Source organism: Cuculus canorus, chromosome 25 (assembly GCF_017976375.1).
Source record: "Cuculus canorus isolate bCucCan1 chromosome 25, bCucCan1.pri, whole genome shotgun sequence".
NCBI classification, from domain to species: Eukaryota; Metazoa; Chordata; class Aves; order Cuculiformes; family Cuculidae; genus Cuculus; species Cuculus canorus.
The window spans coordinates 5,324,095-5,341,347 of NC_071425.1; the positions used below are offsets into that span (position 1 = coordinate 5,324,095).

The 17,253-nt window shown below is 43.9% G+C and overlaps 3 protein-coding genes across 3 annotated transcripts; all 3 read left to right on the plus strand.

The window, feature by feature from the left end:
* The first annotated feature begins 346 nt into the window (after positions 1 to 346).
* On the plus strand, positions 347 to 1,267 carry LOC104054432 (olfactory receptor 6B1). The gene has a single exon (XM_009555429.2). The coding sequence runs from the start codon at positions 347 to 349 to the stop codon at positions 1,265 to 1,267; it is 921 nt and encodes a 306-aa protein (XP_009553724.2).
* A 7,389-nt stretch (positions 1,268 to 8,656) lies between these two features.
* Positions 8,657 to 9,589, plus strand: LOC128854464 (olfactory receptor 6Y1-like). Its single transcript, XM_054088023.1, has one exon. It carries the CDS (start codon positions 8,657 to 8,659, stop codon positions 9,587 to 9,589), a length of 933 nt encoding a protein of 310 aa, XP_053943998.1.
* Positions 9,590 to 13,484: 3,895 nt separating this feature from the next.
* Positions 13,485 to 14,426, plus strand: LOC128854570 (olfactory receptor 12-like). Its single transcript, XM_054088563.1, has one exon. It carries the CDS (start codon positions 13,485 to 13,487, stop codon positions 14,424 to 14,426), a length of 942 nt encoding a protein of 313 aa, XP_053944538.1.
* The last annotated feature ends 2,827 nt before the right edge of the window (positions 14,427 to 17,253 follow it).

Here is a 17,253-nt window from a genome sequence, read left to right on the forward strand (position 1 = left end):
AAGAAAACTGAGCATCCAGCTGTTCTATAGGCAATCAACACCCATGGATTTCAGAAAGAATCTAGGCCACTAATTATGAAACAGATATCAAAATATCATATTGAATTTGTTCTTATATCTTAAAAAGGTACATGATCTGAATGTAATAATGTTCTTCCTTCTCTTCTTCTCCTCATGTTTTTCCTTTTTTTTATTATCAGTCTTTCTCTCTTTTGTTCAACTTGCAATTTTCCTTTTCCCCCTCTGCAATTCTTCTCCCTATTTCTTTGATTTTAAAAATATTTCATATTTTTTCTCTTCTTTTACATTTACTTTTTCTCTGAATCTTCAGGTTATGCTTTTTGCTATGAAGCAGGAAAACAGCACAACAATCCAGGAATTTATCCTCCTGGGATTTCCAACTATCATGGAACTTCAGATATTGCTCTTTGTGATATTCCTTGTAGCCTACATGCTGACCACCTTGGAAAATATGCTTATAATTATCTTGGTAAAGATGAACCATCAACTTCAGAAGCCCATGTATTTCTTTCTCAGCAACCTATCTTTCCTGGAAGTTTGGTACGTCTCAGTCATTGTCCCCAAACTGCTTTTAAATTTTCTTGTTGAAAGCAAGAATATCTCTTTTGGAGGCTGTATGACCCAGCTTTACCTCTTCAGCTCCCTTATTTGTACCGAGTGTGTCCTCCTGGCAGTCATGGCTTATGATCGCTATGTGGCCATCTGCAACCCCCTGCGCTATCAAGTCATCATGAACCACCGCATCTGCACGCAACTAGCCACATGCTCCTGGCTCATCGGCTTCTTGGCTTCCATGCTGAAAGTATATTTCATCTCTCAGCTGCCTTTTTGTGGCTCCAACGTCATCAACCACTTCTTCTGTGACATTAGCCCCTTGCTGAACATGTCATGTATTGACAAAACAGTAGCTGAAATAGTGGATTTCATCCTGGCCTTGCTTATTTTGTTGGTTCCCCTCTCTGTCACAATTATCTCCTACATATGCATTATCAACACCATCCTGCATATCCCCGCAGCCCAGAGCAGGAAGAAAGCATTCTCCACTTGTGTTTCTCACCTCACTGTAGTTGTTATCTTCTTTTCAGCCACTCTGTTCATGTACGCCAGGCCCAAGAGAATCCATCCTTTCGACTTGAACAAACTGGTGTCAGTTGTGTACACTATTGTAACTCCCATGCTCAACCCCTTCATTTACTGTCTGAGGAACCAGGAGATTAAAGGGGCTTTGAAAAAAGCCTTGTGTTAGACGGACTGCCCCAAGGTGTCTCAGTCCAGTGCTGTCCACCTTTAAGGCAGTTCTCTACAGACAGAGTAAGGATGAGAGCTAGAAGGAAAGGGTTTAAGACTTAGGTTGTACTTTGAGCTGCAATCATTGAAATGCTGGTAATTCAAGAAGAAATCACCTTTCTACCTATTACCTTCAAATATTACCTATTACCTTGCCCAGAGCAGTGGTGGCTGCCCCATCCCTGGAGGTATTCAAGGCCAGGTTGGATGGGACCTTGAGCAACCTGATCCAGTGGGAGGTGTCCCTGCCCATGGCAGGGCAGGTGGAACTGGATGATCTTTAAAATCCCTTCTAACTCAAAGCATTCCATGATTTTGTGATTCTATGAAATGATCTCTATTATCTGATAAAGGCTTATGCACAATGACGTTACTGATTTGACTGAAGGGACTGAAAGACCGGGATATCATAGAATCATAGAAGGGTTTGGGGGGGGAAGGGACCTTAAACATGACCTAATTCCACCCCGTGCCATGGGCAGAGACACCTCTGACTGGATCAGGCTGCCCAACGCTCTATCCAACCCGGCCTTGATCACCTCCAGGGATGGGGCAGACACAACTTCCATGGGCAATCCGTGCCAGTGCCTCACGACCCCTATGGTGAAGAAATTCCTCCCTATGTCTAGTCTAAATCTGCCCCTCTCCAGTTTATACCCATTTCCCCTTGTCCCATCACTACAAGAATTTGTGAACAGTCCCTCTCCAGCTTTCCTGTAGCCCCTTCAGGTACTGGAAGGTCGAGATAAGTTCTCCTCGGAGCCTTCTCTTCTCCAGGCTGAACAACCCCAACTCTCTCAGCCTGTCCTCGTATGGGAGGTTCTCCAGCCCTTGGATCATCTTTGTAGCCTTCTCTGGACCTGTTCCAACAGCTCCATCTCCTTCTCATGTTGAGGATTCTAGAGCTGGACACAATCCTCCAGATGAGGTCTCACAAGAGAGGAATAGATGGACAGAATCCCCTCCCTCACCCCGTTGGTCACATTTCTTTGATGCAGCCCAGGACACGGTTGGCCTTCTGGGCTGCGGGTGGACATTGGTGGCTCATGTCGAGCTTCATACATTAGTGGCTTTGGAAAGACAACTGAAATGTTTTGTTAAAAGGATGGAATCCAGTTCCAGGCAATATCTGACAACTGAGGGGAGACCCATGTGCGTAACAATAGGTACATGCCTAATGTTTTAAATATCTTGGTTAATTCTGCTCCATCTCCAAACATGATGCTAAAATGAAGATACTTTTCTGTAGTTCCTGTACCATACCTGCACATGCGAAAGGGGAGGGCTCAGGCACCCCACAGTATTTCATCTTCTATGAGAAGCTTGTACTTAGGAACCTACATTGATCCTCCTGGAAGGGAGTAACAGCAGAAGGAAAGAAAGTGCTCAGAGTGGAGTGGAAGAAGCCCAACTTCTTAAGAAATGTTGAAATAAATACTCTAAATAAATTGAATACTTTAAATCATGGTCCCTGAAAAGAAAGTAACCTTTTTTTAAAAAAAAAATTTTGTAGAACATTTTCATTAATTTCTGTTCTTACAAATTCTGCTGCATTCACTGTGTATCATTTGAGTATGAATGAACTCACAGTCACTCAGGATTTCTGTGTATTGTTAAAGTCAGTGGCTGCACCTCTGCTGCCTTTCCCAACATGGGCACTACTGAATTAATTTACTCAAGGGAGTGATCTGTGGCCATTTTGCTAAAAATATCAGTGTCAGATGCTGATAGCATTCACGGCCAGGCCCCTTTCGATGAGGTTGCTCAGAGCAATGAGCAATCCCTTGCTTGTGGCCAACTTCAAAGGCTTTTGCATCTGTTCACCCAGGGTTTCTGCAAGTTTGTTTTCTGTGCAACACGCCACATCTCTGTTCTACAGCATCAATGTGATCTTCCTAGTTTCCTTTATGGATATTAATCTATGCTGCTTTTAAGGGCTTCTTTTTTATTTATTTGTTTATTTACTTGTTTCTTTATTTATTTAGAATGGCACTGTTGTTTAAAGACTTCAGACTCAACTACGCTGATGCCTCATTCAGTTACAAGCAAGATTCCTGCACCTCCAAACACAAGGTCCTGGGATGCTGTTGCCTTCCTGTGGCCCTGCACTGAGCTGGAAATACTATAACAGCTTTAAAAGCTAATAAAAGGTTCACATTGTTTATAACACAGCCAAGAATTACCTTACAGCTTGTAATGTTTATGCTTTTAGATGGTACTGAGTTTCTATGCTGCACGTGAGGGATGGACAACAGATGAAATGTGGCAGGTAAAAATGTCAAGGCTGGTGCAATAGTTTCAAAGTATTGGGCCATGTGGACAGAGCAAGAGGGAGGAGATGTTTCATCTTTGCCACCAGCTCAAATTGGCTCTAGATTGATCGGAACCACAGGACCACTGCTCTGTTTTGTTTGAGGAAAGAACCAGTTTTCCATTGCAGAAGAATCCTAACCTGCATTCGCTAAATAGCAAAAGTAGACTTTACACAGGGACATTCAGGTGAACAGCACTTCATAGTGCAACACAGAGAGATCCAGAATAGCAATACAAACTAGGAATAAATGTTTTCCTGTGAGCGTGGGGGAGGCCCTGGCCCAGGTTGCCCAGACAATGGTGGCTGCCCCATCCCTGGAGGTGTTCAAGGCCAGGTTGGATGGGGCTTGGAGCAACCTGATCCAGTGGGAGATGTCCTTGCCCATAGCAGGAGTTTGGAACTGGATGGGTTATAAGGTCCCTTCCACCCCAAACTATTCTATGATTCTGTGATTCTATGATTCTGTGATTCTATGGTTCTGTGATTCTATGAAGATACACTCAACCCAGTGTGAGTTCAGTTCAGTAGAACCATTCTCTAATTTCTGATTGACAATCTGTGTTTAACAACTATGATAACGCCACTTGAAGGACAAGTTCAACTTCTTGATTACCTTTAGATAAGCAGACAAATAATAGGGTTGCAACCTAGCCCAGATGTTTGGTATTCATCTCACCCAACTATGAATGGAATTTGACTCCAGGTTTAAACACCCAAGTGGGAGCAGAAGATGTCAAAGCTTTCAGCAGTGTCAAGGAATTTCTAGGACCTGGATTAGTTGCAGAGCCATGGGTGCTTAGTGCCTCTTGAAATGACTGTGTAAACAATAAGATGAACCCAAATCCTTTATAATCCAGGCCATTCCCCTTTGAGTTGCTGCAGGCTGCTCTTCGCCTTCTCTTCATCAGATTAAACAAGAGCAGCCCTATTCTTAGTGTCTGTACACCAGACTACTGTTGGCCATACTGGTAGATCTCTGCTGGACTCTCTCCAGTTTCTCTCAGCCCATCCTGAGCCAGGGTGCTCAATACTGAACACAGTACGTGAGCTCTGCATGATGGAGGATCTTTACATCCTTGAATACAATTTGTCTTATTTACAGTATGAGTGACTACTGCTCGCTATTTGGTTTGGAATCCGTCATAACTCTTTGGTTTTTTTCATCAAGGCTGTCACGATGGACTCGACGTGATGGGCAGGGAGGTGATTAATGGCAGCCAGCATGGCTTCACCAAGGGCAAGTCCTGTCTGACCAACTTGGTGGCTTTCTATGATGGGGTAACCGCAGCAGTGGACATGGGTAAACCAACGGATGTGATCTATCTAGACTTCCGTAAAGCCTTTGACACAGTCCCCCACAACATCCTTCTCTCTAAATTGGAGAGAGATGGATTTGATGAGTGGACGATAATGTGGATAGGAAACTGTTTGTATGGTCTTATTCAGAGAACAATGGTCAATGGCTCAAAGTCTAGATGGAGATCCGTGACAAGTCGTGTCCCTCAGAGGTCCGTAGTGGAATCGGTGCTGTTTAATATCTATATCAATGATATTGACAGCGAGATTGTGTGCACCCTCAGCAAGTTTGCAGATAACACCAAGCTGAGTGCTGTAGTTGCCACACTGAAAGGACAGGATGTCATCCAGAGGGACCTGGACAGGCTGGAGAAGTGGGGCTGTGAGAACCATATGCGGTTCAACAAGGCCGAGTGTAAGGTTCTGCACCTGGGTTGGGGTAATCCCCAATTCCAGTACACAATGGGGGATGATGTGATTGAGAGCAGCCCTGCAGAGAAGGACTTGGGGATGCTGAGGATGAGAAGCTCAACACGAGCCGCAACGTGCTCTCACAGCCCAGAAGGCCAATCGTGTCCTGGGCTGCATCAAAAGAAGCATGGCCAACAGGGTGTGGGAGGAGATTCTGCCCTTCTATTCCTCTCTTGTGAGACCTCATCTGCAGTCCTGTGTCCAGTTCTGGAATCCTCAAGATAAGAAGGAGATGGAGCTGTTGGAATGGATCCAGAGGAGACTACAAAGATGATTGGAGGGCTGGAGCACCTTTCCACCGAGGACAGGCTGAGAGAGTTGGGCCTGTTCAGTGTGGAGAAGAGAAGGCTCCAAGGAGATCTTATTGCGACCTTGCAGTACCTGAAGGGCCCACAGGAAAGCTGGAGAGGGTCTATTTGTAAAGGCTTGTGGGGATAGGACCGGGGGGGAATGGTATAAACTGGAGAGGGGCAGATTTAGACTGGACATTAGGAAGAATTTCTTCACTATGAGAGTGGTGAGGTACTGGAACAGGTTGCCCGGGGAGGTTGTGGCTGCCGCACCCCTGAAGGTGTTCAAGGCCAGATTGGATGGTCCTTGGGCAGCCTGAGCCAGTGGGATGGCCCTGCTCATGGCATGTCCCTGCTCATGGAACTGGATGATCTTTAAGGTCTTATCCAACCCTAACTATACTACGATACTATTCCCAGCCTGGGTTGTGTAGTTATTTTGGCTTAGGTACAGAACTTTGTATTTTGCATTCTGAAAATTCTCTATTTCCACGCAAGGTTTCCTTTGCCCTAGTCCTGCACATATGCTACATGCTTTACAGCATCCTTTTTGGTTTCCAGCTGCTGCTCAGTAAAGGCATCATCTTCTGTAGGTCTTGCAGAGTATTTTCCAGCCCATTAGAGATTATTTGGCTACAATAGGGCATCTAGAATGCCACTAGACACCTGCATATATGTACCTGGTCCAGGGCTTTCATCGCATCTTAGATGACAGGAGCAGGATTAGTCCAACCTAATTTGAGGGGTCCACAGTGTAGATGCAAATACCTGTAATGTGCATGTTTATGTGTGTGCTGAGGGTTTTTCTGAGGTTGTATGGGCACAATCCAACTCAGTACAATGAAGAGAATCCAAATAGCTACCAAATAGCTGAGCAAATAAATGAACTGCCTACTGAAACTACCTTCTGGACTCCTCTGTCTCTACTGTTTCAGACTCCTTTAAGTTGAAGCCAGTGAGAATTGAGAACACCCCAAATAGCACTAGACTGCTGTGTTTAGGTTGCTGAATTCAGTCTTAAATACTTACATATTGGGAGTTTAAACTGGGACAAGTGAATCCTGCATCTAACATAAACCTTAATGTAAATATATGCATAAACCCCATTTTGAAGCTGAAGTTCTAGTTGATAATTATTGTAGTTGATTGAGTTCTTAAACCAGGCACACATGTATTGAATAGAGTTTCTGTGTATCAGTGTCACCCACGGAGGCAGATCAAGCAACTCGAGAAACTGATGTTGTCTCTCTAACAGAGGTATTTCATGCTGTTGGAGGAATCAACGTGATATTTGTAATGTACTGTTCTAGTCAGCAAATACAGAACTTGGCCATTCATAGACCTGAAGGTCGTAGAAGTAACTGCACCATAGGAGAAATTACTTACTCCATAACTGACGACCAGCTAAGGCTCTGGATTCAGATTTAGAGAACTAAAATCTTTTTCGAATTCAGCCTCTGGTGAATAACTACAATAGCCTTTGCTTCAGGGCTTATTGGATTGTTTTTTTGGTGTTTTTTCCCTCTGCCCTATCAGCAGACATCAGCTGGGGTTATTTCTTTGTTCACTGCCCCAGAAAAAAATCTTAGTCGTATTCATAGTTTCCTACTACTACTCTGCATGGAATCGCAGAGGAAACAATAGGATACCTCCTCTTTCTGTGATTGCTTCCACTGGGAGGCAATCTGTAATTTCTAGGTTAGACCTCAGGAGACACTGAATGTAAATAAAGTGATTGATCTATCTGTGCCAGTATAAATCATGCAACTGACACAACAGCCTAAGCTTCCTCTGTTGCCTATTGATCATGTTCTCCAGGATCAACTAAGTTGATGGATTCTACTCTGAATTCCTACTACAGAAGGCTGAGAACAGTTTTGGGTTTAATCCCACTGGCTGAAGCGTTCTTATTTTATAAAGAAAAATCTGAGTCAGCTATAAACAAACCAGACAGAGAAGAGAAGAGAAGAGAAGAGAAGAGAAGAGAAGAGAAGAGAAGAGAAGAGAAGAGAAGAGAAGAGAAGAGAAGAAGGCTTCAGGGAGAACTTAGAGCAGCTTCCAGTACTGAAAGGGGTGACAGGAAAGCTGGGGAGGGGCTCTTGTTGGGGGAGCGCAGGGATAGGACGAGGGGGGATGGTTTTCAGCTGAAAGAGGGGAGATTGAGATGAGATCTTGGAAAGAAATGTTTTCCAGTGAGGGTGGGGAGGCCCTGGCCCAGGTTGCCCAGAGAAGTGGTGGCTGCCCCATCCCTGGAGGTGTTCAAAGCCAGGTTGGATGGGGCTTGGAGCAACTGGATCCAGTGGAAGGTGATCCATGGTGGGGGGGTTGGAACTAGATGATCTTTAAGGTCCCTTCCAACCCAAAGCATTCTATGATTCTACAATTAGCTTGCAATTATGCTCTATCTGGGATGCTATGTGTACCTTTGTATCTCAATAAGCTTTATGTAGATATGTCTCCTCAAAGCTAGCCATAGAAACCTCTAATGGGCCCCTTCAGAGACGTTTGGGGGTCTTTAAGATCAGATTGAATAAATTCTTATGGTGCTTCACATTTCCCTCACGGTTCATGGGATATACATGGTATAACTTTAGAATTGTACGGATGTAGAAACTAAAATATTGGAAAAGTAAATGCTCATCTATAAGCTCATAACCTAACATTGCTTTAAATTAGATGGACAATATGATAACAAGTTTAATCTTGCTTAGTTTAGACCTGTGTTTTAAATGTGATAATACTGTTAGTGCTTATCTATCGATATGAAATCTAAAGTAAAAAGCATGCTTACACATTTCCAATGAAATATTCTGAATTGAGTAGATGAATTTCACACGATTTCTAGAAATGCAGCAATGATGCATCTGAACTTTTACAATGTCTTAAGTGGTGGTGTAATATAGTGCTATGAATTTAAGCCTGTTTGGTTAGGTTTCATTTATTACAGGTGGAAAAGGTTCTTCTTTCCCCATACAGAATGGGTGGGAGGAATGAAACCAGTGTCATGTATTTCATTCTCCTGGGTTTTTCCTCCACTGCTGAACTGCAGCTGCTCCTCTTCTCTGTTTTACTTCTGGCTTATTCATTCACTGTATTGGAAAACTTCATTATCATTCTAATCATCCGAACTAACGACAGTCTGCAAAAACCCATGTATTTCTTCTTAGGAAATCTGTCTTTCTTAGAGATCTGGTACGTTTCTGTCATTGAGCCAAAGATGCTCATAGATTTCTTCTCTCAAGACAAACACATCTCGTTCCAGGGTTGTATGGCACAGTTGTATTTCTTTGTGACTTTTATTGGTACTGAGTCCATTCTATTAGCTGTGATGGCCTACGACCGCTTCTTGGCCGTATGCAAACCTCTCCGATACCCACTCATCATGAATCATCGGTTCTGTGCTCAGCTGACAGCTGGCTGTTGGGTGTGTGGCTTGATCACTTCTTCCATCAAGCTGAGCTTTATCGCCCATCTCTCATTCTGTGATGTAGACAAAATCAATCACTATTTCTGCGATATTTCACCCCTATTGAACATCTCCTGCAGTGATTCTTCTTCAGCTGAGCTGGTGGACTTCATCTTGGCTCTGATGGTCATCATGGTGCCTCTTTGTACTGTGGTCACCTCCTATATTTACATCATACTCACCGTGTTGAAGGTCCCTTCTCAGGGGAGGCAAAAGGCCTTTTCCACCTGCACTTGTCATTTGACTGTAGTGATATTGTTCTACTCCACCACTCTTTTCACTTATGCCCGTCCTAAGGTCATGTACACCTACAGTGCGAACAAGTCTATAGCAGTCCTGTACACGGTAGTTGTGCCACTACTGAATCCTCTCATATATTGCCTTAGAAACAAAGAAGTCAGGCTTGCCCTCAGGAAGACCTTTGCCTCCACGAGACACCCCTGAGAAGGGGCTTTGCTCAAGCTGATGAAGTAAAGCCAGGAGGTCCAGACCTTAATCCACGCTCAAGTGAAGCTCTCCTCTTCATGCACCCAGTGACAGAACATGATGAATATAAGTTTGGTCTGTGTGTACGCTATGGGTTTGAGTGAGGAGGGGTTTTTTCTTCTTATTTTTGTTTTTCCCCACTAATATTCTATGCCTTTCTCAGAAGTCTTCGGCTGAATGACTGCTCTGAGTTTCAAAGAGAACATTTAACAACACTAGTACCAAACTCCAGATTTTGTTTGCTCTAGATAGATTACCAGGTCCGCAAAACATTGGGTGGGAATGTAAAAGGCATGTAAAATGCAAATATCTACATCTGATTTATTTACCCTGAGATCCTGTTATTGTCCCTGGAAAGAAACAGGCAGTGGAAAAGGAAACAATTTGGACAACTGACAGGATAAAATGAAACACCCTCTGAAGGAGACAACTTTTCTAATACAACAATAGAAGGAGTACAATGGGAATAACCCCTGTGGTATAATTACAGTGAGACTTGGACTCAGTTGCTGGTTGACACAAGGGCTCTGGTACCTGAATAAACTTATTGTACCCAGGACACACCAAATAAATCACTCCAAGAAGAAATTCAGATGCAACTGCCAGGGTAGATCACTTCCCTGTTTCCTTCAGGCTGCAGGAGCCTTGGATCTAACAGTATTCCAGCAGGAGTTGTGACCTTAAGCTCTGACTCACAGACTGCAGTCCGAGTCTTCCCACCAAATATGAAGGAGTTGAGAGACACAGCTGATACACCTGAGTCAAATGCTGATTATCTGTGAGAAAAAACTATTATCAGTTCTAGGTCCCTCTGGGTAAGAAGATGCCTCTGAGATCTACGCCTTGCTCAGGACATCACAGTGATTCAAAAAGTTTAACTCACTGTCACAAGCAAATAAAACAAGATAAAAGCCTGTTGGCTGACTGCATCTCTCTATGACCATGTTAAATGTAGGTTTGAGTCAGAACTGAGATACTCCTGTCATCATATGCTCTGTACGAGCAGGCAGATTTTCCTGATTTTGCACACCCATCTTTACAGGGAGGAGACCGTAAGACACTCGCTGGAAAAACGGGCTCTGTGTATATCGTTGCCATGGTTACAACTGATGCAAACAAGACTTTTTGAACATGCAAAACACAATTTTAAGAAGAAGTGTTAAGAAGATCTCCAAGTTAACCATACCAGGAAGCTATCAGAAGAAATGTAAAGTGCTGCTGTATTCCAAATGTTAGCAGAAAAACTGTGATGGGAAAATAGGTGAACGATAGAATACGAGTCTGCGTTGTTGAATCACAGCATGGGAAAGGAGACAAATGAAAAACAAAATCTGGTATTTCTTTAGTTTTACATTTCAGATCAAAAGCCACGAAGCCCTCCATAAGCATGGATTCCTCCAATACTTCCTACAAATTAGACATCTAAATCTAATGTCTAATTAGACATATAAGCAGACTACCCTGGGCTCCTTTACTATTCATAGACATGGTTTATCACCCCCAGAGGATACTTATTCTATTTATCTTTAACATTTATCTTTAACCACCTCCCTGGGCAGCCTGTTCCACTGCCCAATGACCCTTTCTGTGAATTTTTTTTCCCTGATATCCAGTCTGACCCTCCCCTGGAGCAGCTTGAGACCGTTCCCCCTTGTCCTGTCCCCTGTCACTTGGGAGAAGAGCCCAGCTCCCTCCTCTCCACAACCTCCTTTCAGGCAGTTGTAGAGAGCAATAAGGTCTCCCCTCAGCCTCCTCTTCTCCAGGATAAACAATCCCAGCTGCTCCTCGTAACCCTTGTTCTCCAGCCCCTTCTCCAGCTTCGTTGCTCTTCTCTGGACACACTCCAGAGCCTCAACATCCTTGTTTTTGAGAGAGGCCCAGAAATGAACACCGTACTCGAGGTGCGGTCTCACCAGTGCTGAGCCCAGGGGCAGAATCCCCTCCCTGGCCCTGCTGGTCACACCGTTTCTGATCCAAGCCAAGATGCCATTGGCCTTCTTGGCCACCTGGGCCACTGCTGCCTCGTGTTCAGTCAGCTGTCAACCAACACCCCCAGGCCCTTCTCCTCCAGGCGGCTTTCCAGCTACTCTTCCCCTGGTCTGTAGCTGCACAGGGTTGTTGTGCCCCAAGCACAACACCCGGCATCTGGCCTTGTTAAACCTCATGCCATTGGTCTCAGCCCATCGGTCCAGGCTGTTCAGATCCCTTTGGAGCCTCCCTACCCTCAAGCTGATGGACAATTCCTCCCAGCTTAGTGTTGTCTGCAAACTTGCTGAGGGTGCACTCAATGCCTTCATCCAGGTCATTGATAAAGATACTGAACAGGACTGGACTCGGCACTGAGCTCTGGGGGACACCACTGGTGACGGGACTCCAGCTGCAGTTAACTCCGTTTACCACAACTCTTTGGACCTGGCCATCCAGCCAGTTTTCCACCCAGGAGAGGGTGCGCCTGTCCAGGCCAGAGGCAGCCAAGTTTCCTAAGCAGAATGCTGTGAGACACTGTGTCAAAGGCTTTACTGAAGTCTAAGAAGACTATGTCCAGTAAGGGGCTCATCTTGTCATAGAAGGGTATTGTTTGGCATTTCTTCTTGGTTTTTCTTATTTTGTAGGCAAAGAAATGTCACAAGGGAAAAATGCCTCATCTGAGATTCAGATGCCTTCTATGAAGATCTACGACTCTGGAAGATGAGTCCCCAGTGTACCTATGCAGATGTATTAAAGTCGATGCGAGCAACACCTGAGGAGAATGCCCGCACAGCCAGCAAGATGAGAGGCCACTGACACATGGATTGCTCAGGACTATCAAAAAATCAGTCGAGTACAAAAAACGCTCAATGTTTTTGGCAGTTTGTTCAAGAAAGCTGAATACCAAAACCTGCCGTTGGCTTTGATCACACTATTACAAGGTAAGCATATTGCCTTGTGTGAAGACTGAGCTTCACTTTGCTGAGTTAAGCAATAGAATTGGCTAAAAAATAGTTTATATCTTTATTCTGATTCCATAGCACTGAGAATAATCAGGGTTTGTGAATGCAGTTAGATCTTCTGGACAGCAAGTCCATTAACAATAACCCAATTTTTAAGGGGTCTACATTAGTCATTGTAGATTTTCTGTTTGATCAACAGGGAGACAGACAATTCCAGAGACCTCAGACCTCAAGCGAATCAAAAATCTCGTGCCTCTCTCATTGCCATAAAAACAATGCCAGCAGCCTTGCTCTTAGCTTAGGTTTCTGTTGGTCTGTTTAAAAAAGCCGTTTCCTTAAAGCAGTAGCAATTGTTATTTCCACAATACTCTCATTCCATACAGGACATTTTTCCACTGAAAAGATGTTTGTTTATTATGAAACTTTTTCATAAGTTTGTATCTGTTACATTTAAATCATTGATGGTTAAACATAAAACCAGGATAAAAATAAAGATTCAAAAAGAAGTACAATTAGGTCAGACCAGACTACTCATCCATTAAACAATTGACCGCACTGATGTACAATGGTGACATTTTCCTTTTTATTTTTATGGATAAAGGTTTTTCTTTTTTCTTCTCATTTTCTTGCTAGGTTGATTCACTTTCTGATGAAGATAGATACCTCTAAGGGACTGTTTTCCCTCCATGTTTCAAACAGGTACACTCGAAGTTTCACATTGTGGGTGCAGCTTGTTCTCTCTTTTGACAATAGAGGAAGATATAATTATAGAAGAAACTGTAGACAATTGGCTTTGACCAGATGTGTGACCTTGAGTGCCTCAAGTTAGGTTCTCTGTACACAAAAGCACCTTATTCCTCTGATTGCTTCTCCAGGAAAAGTGCTGAAATCCACTGCAACCTAATTTCTTACATGAACGTGATATGAAAGGAAACATGGAAAACCACACCAAGATAACTGAGTTCATGCTAGTTGGGTTCAAATCTCATCCAGGATCGCAACTGCTTCTTTCGTTTCTCTTCTCAATAATGTATGTTGTCACTGTGGTAGGAAATGGCTGCATGATTCTCATCATTAGAACAGACTCCAACCTGCACACTCCCATGTACTTTTTCCTACAGAACTTGTCCATCTTGGACATCTGCTATTCCTCTGTCATCACTCCCAAAGCAGCACTGACCTTCTCACTCGGTAGAGGACTCATTTCCTACAATGGCTGTGCATCTCAAATGTTCTTCTTCTCTCTCTTTGGCACAACGGAAGCCTTCTTCCTCGCTGTGATGGCTTATGATCGCTTCTGTGCCATTTGCTCTCCACTGCTGTACACAATCATTATGAATAAAAGGCTTTGCATTTTCATGGTGATGGGCTCTTATCTGTCAGGCTGCATCAACTGCACCATTCAGACAGGCTTTACATTCAGTTTGTCCTTTTGTGGGCACCAAGAAATAAACCACTTCTTCTGTGATGTTCCTGCAGTGATGCATGCCTCCTGCTCAAACGTGTTTGTCAATGAAATAGTCATGCTGGCTCTGTGTGGATCAATTATTGTGGGCACTGCCTTGGTGGTTTTTATCTCCTATGGTTATATTATCCTCATTATTATCCAAATGCCTTCAGCTGAGAGCAGGCGCAAGGCCTTCTCCACTTGCTCTTCTCACATGCTGGCCGTCAGCTTGTTTTTTGGGTCTGCTTTCTTCATGTATGCTCAACCTGGGGTCACATCTTCACCTGACAAAAACAACACCATCTCTGTCCTCTATACTATTGTCATCCCCATGCTAAACCCTTTCATCTACGCCCTCCGAAACCAGGAGGTGAAAGGATCTCTGAAAAAACAGTTCAAAGGGAAAGGCTTCTTTTAGCCCCTTCACTAAAGATGGGAATGACCACAGTGTCCAATTCACTACAGAGATATTTAGAATGGAGAACAAGGGTCATCGAGGGACTTCAGGTCTTGTTTTCAAGAGTCTTTTGTGGTTATAGATGGTCAATGGCACGGATGAAAGCAGGAGGTTTAAAGAAACCAAGGAGAATTAGATCAGGTGAAGATGTGGATTCAATTAACCAGATTTAGGCACTTTCAATCTGTCTGAGCTGTATATAGAATTTTTTCAAAAGGCACAAGAATTTTAAAGCCATAATTAATCCAACTGTGTATTAAATGTCTAAAATAGGACATAAACTCTGACTCTGGCAGTGTCTTTCTTCTATGTGTTGGAACATGGCCACTTCAGGTAGAGACATTCTCCCTGTAAACATCCCAAGAGAAATTGGGTCAAATGAGAGTGAACGGAATGATTTATTCGTCCTGTGCTTTTCATTTTTTTAAACTATACTTTTTCAATTTTGCCTTTAATATTTTTTTCTTAGGAATGAGTGAAACCACTGAAATTCAGGTTCCAACCATCAAGCATTGATGGGTGATTGCAATCTTGTGCCTGAATTGCTCTCTATAAAAAGAAAAAGTAATATACAGCTGAATTCTGGTTCCATGTGTTTGTGTCCCTGCTTGCATGAGTATTTCTAACAGGATAGGAGCTTTTTCTCTGTGATAGATAAGCTTATCACAACACAATCTGCCATAGCATGAAGATAATATGTTTGAATTCAACTTTACAGCTGCTTGAAGTGATTCAAAATCATAGAATCATAGAATGGTTTGGGATGGAAGGCACCTTAAAGATCATCCAGTTCCAATCCCCGTGCCATGGGCAGGGACATCTTCTACTGGATCCAGTTGCTCAGAGACCCATCCAACCTGGCCTTGAACACCTTCAGGGATGGGGCATCCATGACTCCTCTGGGCAGCTGGGCCAGGGCCTCACCACCCTCATGGTGAAGAATTTCCTCCTTATGTCTAGTCTAAATCTGCCCCTCTCCAATTTATAGCTATTTCCCCTAGTCCTATCACTACGTGCCTTTTAAAAAGCCCCTCCCCAGCCTTGTTGTACACCCCCTTCAGGTACTGGAAGGTGTCTATAAGATCTCCTCGGAGCCTCCTCTTCTCCAGGCTGAACAAGCCCAACTCTCTCAGCCTGTCCTTGTATGGAAGGTGCTCCAGCCCTCGGATCATCTTTGTAGCCTCCTCTGGACCCGTTTCAACAGCTCCATCTCCTTCTCATGTTGAGGATTCCAGAACTGGACACAATCCTCCAGATGAGGTCTCACGAGAGCTGAGTAGAGGGGCAGAAACCCCTCCCTTGCTGTGTTGGCCACGCTTGTTTTGATGCAGCCCAGGACACTGCTGAACTTCCGAACTGTGATTGTGCATTGCCAGCTCATGTTGAGCTTCCCACCAATGAGCACCACCAAGTCCTCCTCTGTAGGGTTACTCTAATTCTGGTAAAAAACTTTGGAATTTCAAAAAAATACCAACTTGAAATATTTGTGAGTCAATACCTGGCGGTGCAGCTGCCATTAACAGTGATTCAGCTTTGATGGTGTGGGAGCAACTTTGACAATCAAGGACTCTGTGAAAGGGGTGGGATCAACCTGATCAAATGGGTCAGAAGCATTTTTACCGACCGGCTGGTCACCTTGGTGGATGATGTTGAAAGGCACAGGGTTGGCAGTGCAGAAAGAAGAGACTCAGCCATAACAAAATAGGTGTAGAGGGGGCTGATGCTGTTCATTTCCATACCATCCCTCAAAAGTGCCTTCAATTAAAACATGACATGCTCCTCAGCTCTCCTACCCACACTTAGGTATATCTATTCCCTTCATTTAGTGTTTGTAAATGAATTTGTAGCAGACCCAAAGTCCAACATCACATTCAGATACCCACGTTCTGTTGCTTTGCTTCCACTTTTCTGAGACCAGGGCTTCATCCTCCTCTTCATACTCTCTTTTTGTAGATGCATATGTGTATTTTCTCTTTCCTAACTTTCAAGTTAGTGCCCTGTCCCCCCCCTCCATCTACGGGGCTTTGGGGGCAGTTCTTTAGGGCAGTTTTTTGGGGGCGATTCTTTGGGGTCGGTTCTTTGGGTGGTTCTTTTCGCGATAACACTCCCATGCTCAACCCCTTCATTTACTGTCTGAGGAACCAGGAGATTAAAGGGGCTTTGAAAAAAGTCTTGTATTAGACGGACTGCCCCAAGGTGTCTCAGTCCATTGCTGTCCACCTTTAGGGCAGTTCTCTACAGACAGAGTAAGCATGAGAGCAAGAAGGAAAGGGTTTAAGACTTAGGTTGTACTTTGAGCTGCAATCATTGAAATGCTGGTAATTCAAGAAGAAATCACCTTTCTACCTATTACCTTCAAATATTACCTATTACCTTGCCCAGAGCAGTGGTGGCTGCCCCATCCCTGGAGGTGTTCAAGGCCAGGTTGGATGGGACCTTGAGCAACCTGATCCAGTGGGAGGTGTCCCTGCCCATGGCAGAGGGTGGAACTGGATGATCTTTAAAATCCCTTCTAACTCAAAGCATTCCATGATTTTGTGATTCTATGAAATGATCTCTATTATCTGATAAATGCTTATGCACAATGACGTTACTGATTTGACTGAAGGGACTGAAAGACCGGGATATCATAGAATCATAGAATGGTTTGAGGGGGAAGGTACCTTAAAGATGGCCTAATTCCACCCCGTGCCATGGGCAGAGACACCTCCCACTGGATCAGGCTGCCCAACGCTCTATCCAACCCGGCCTTGATCACCTCCAGGGATGGGGCAGACACAACTTCCAT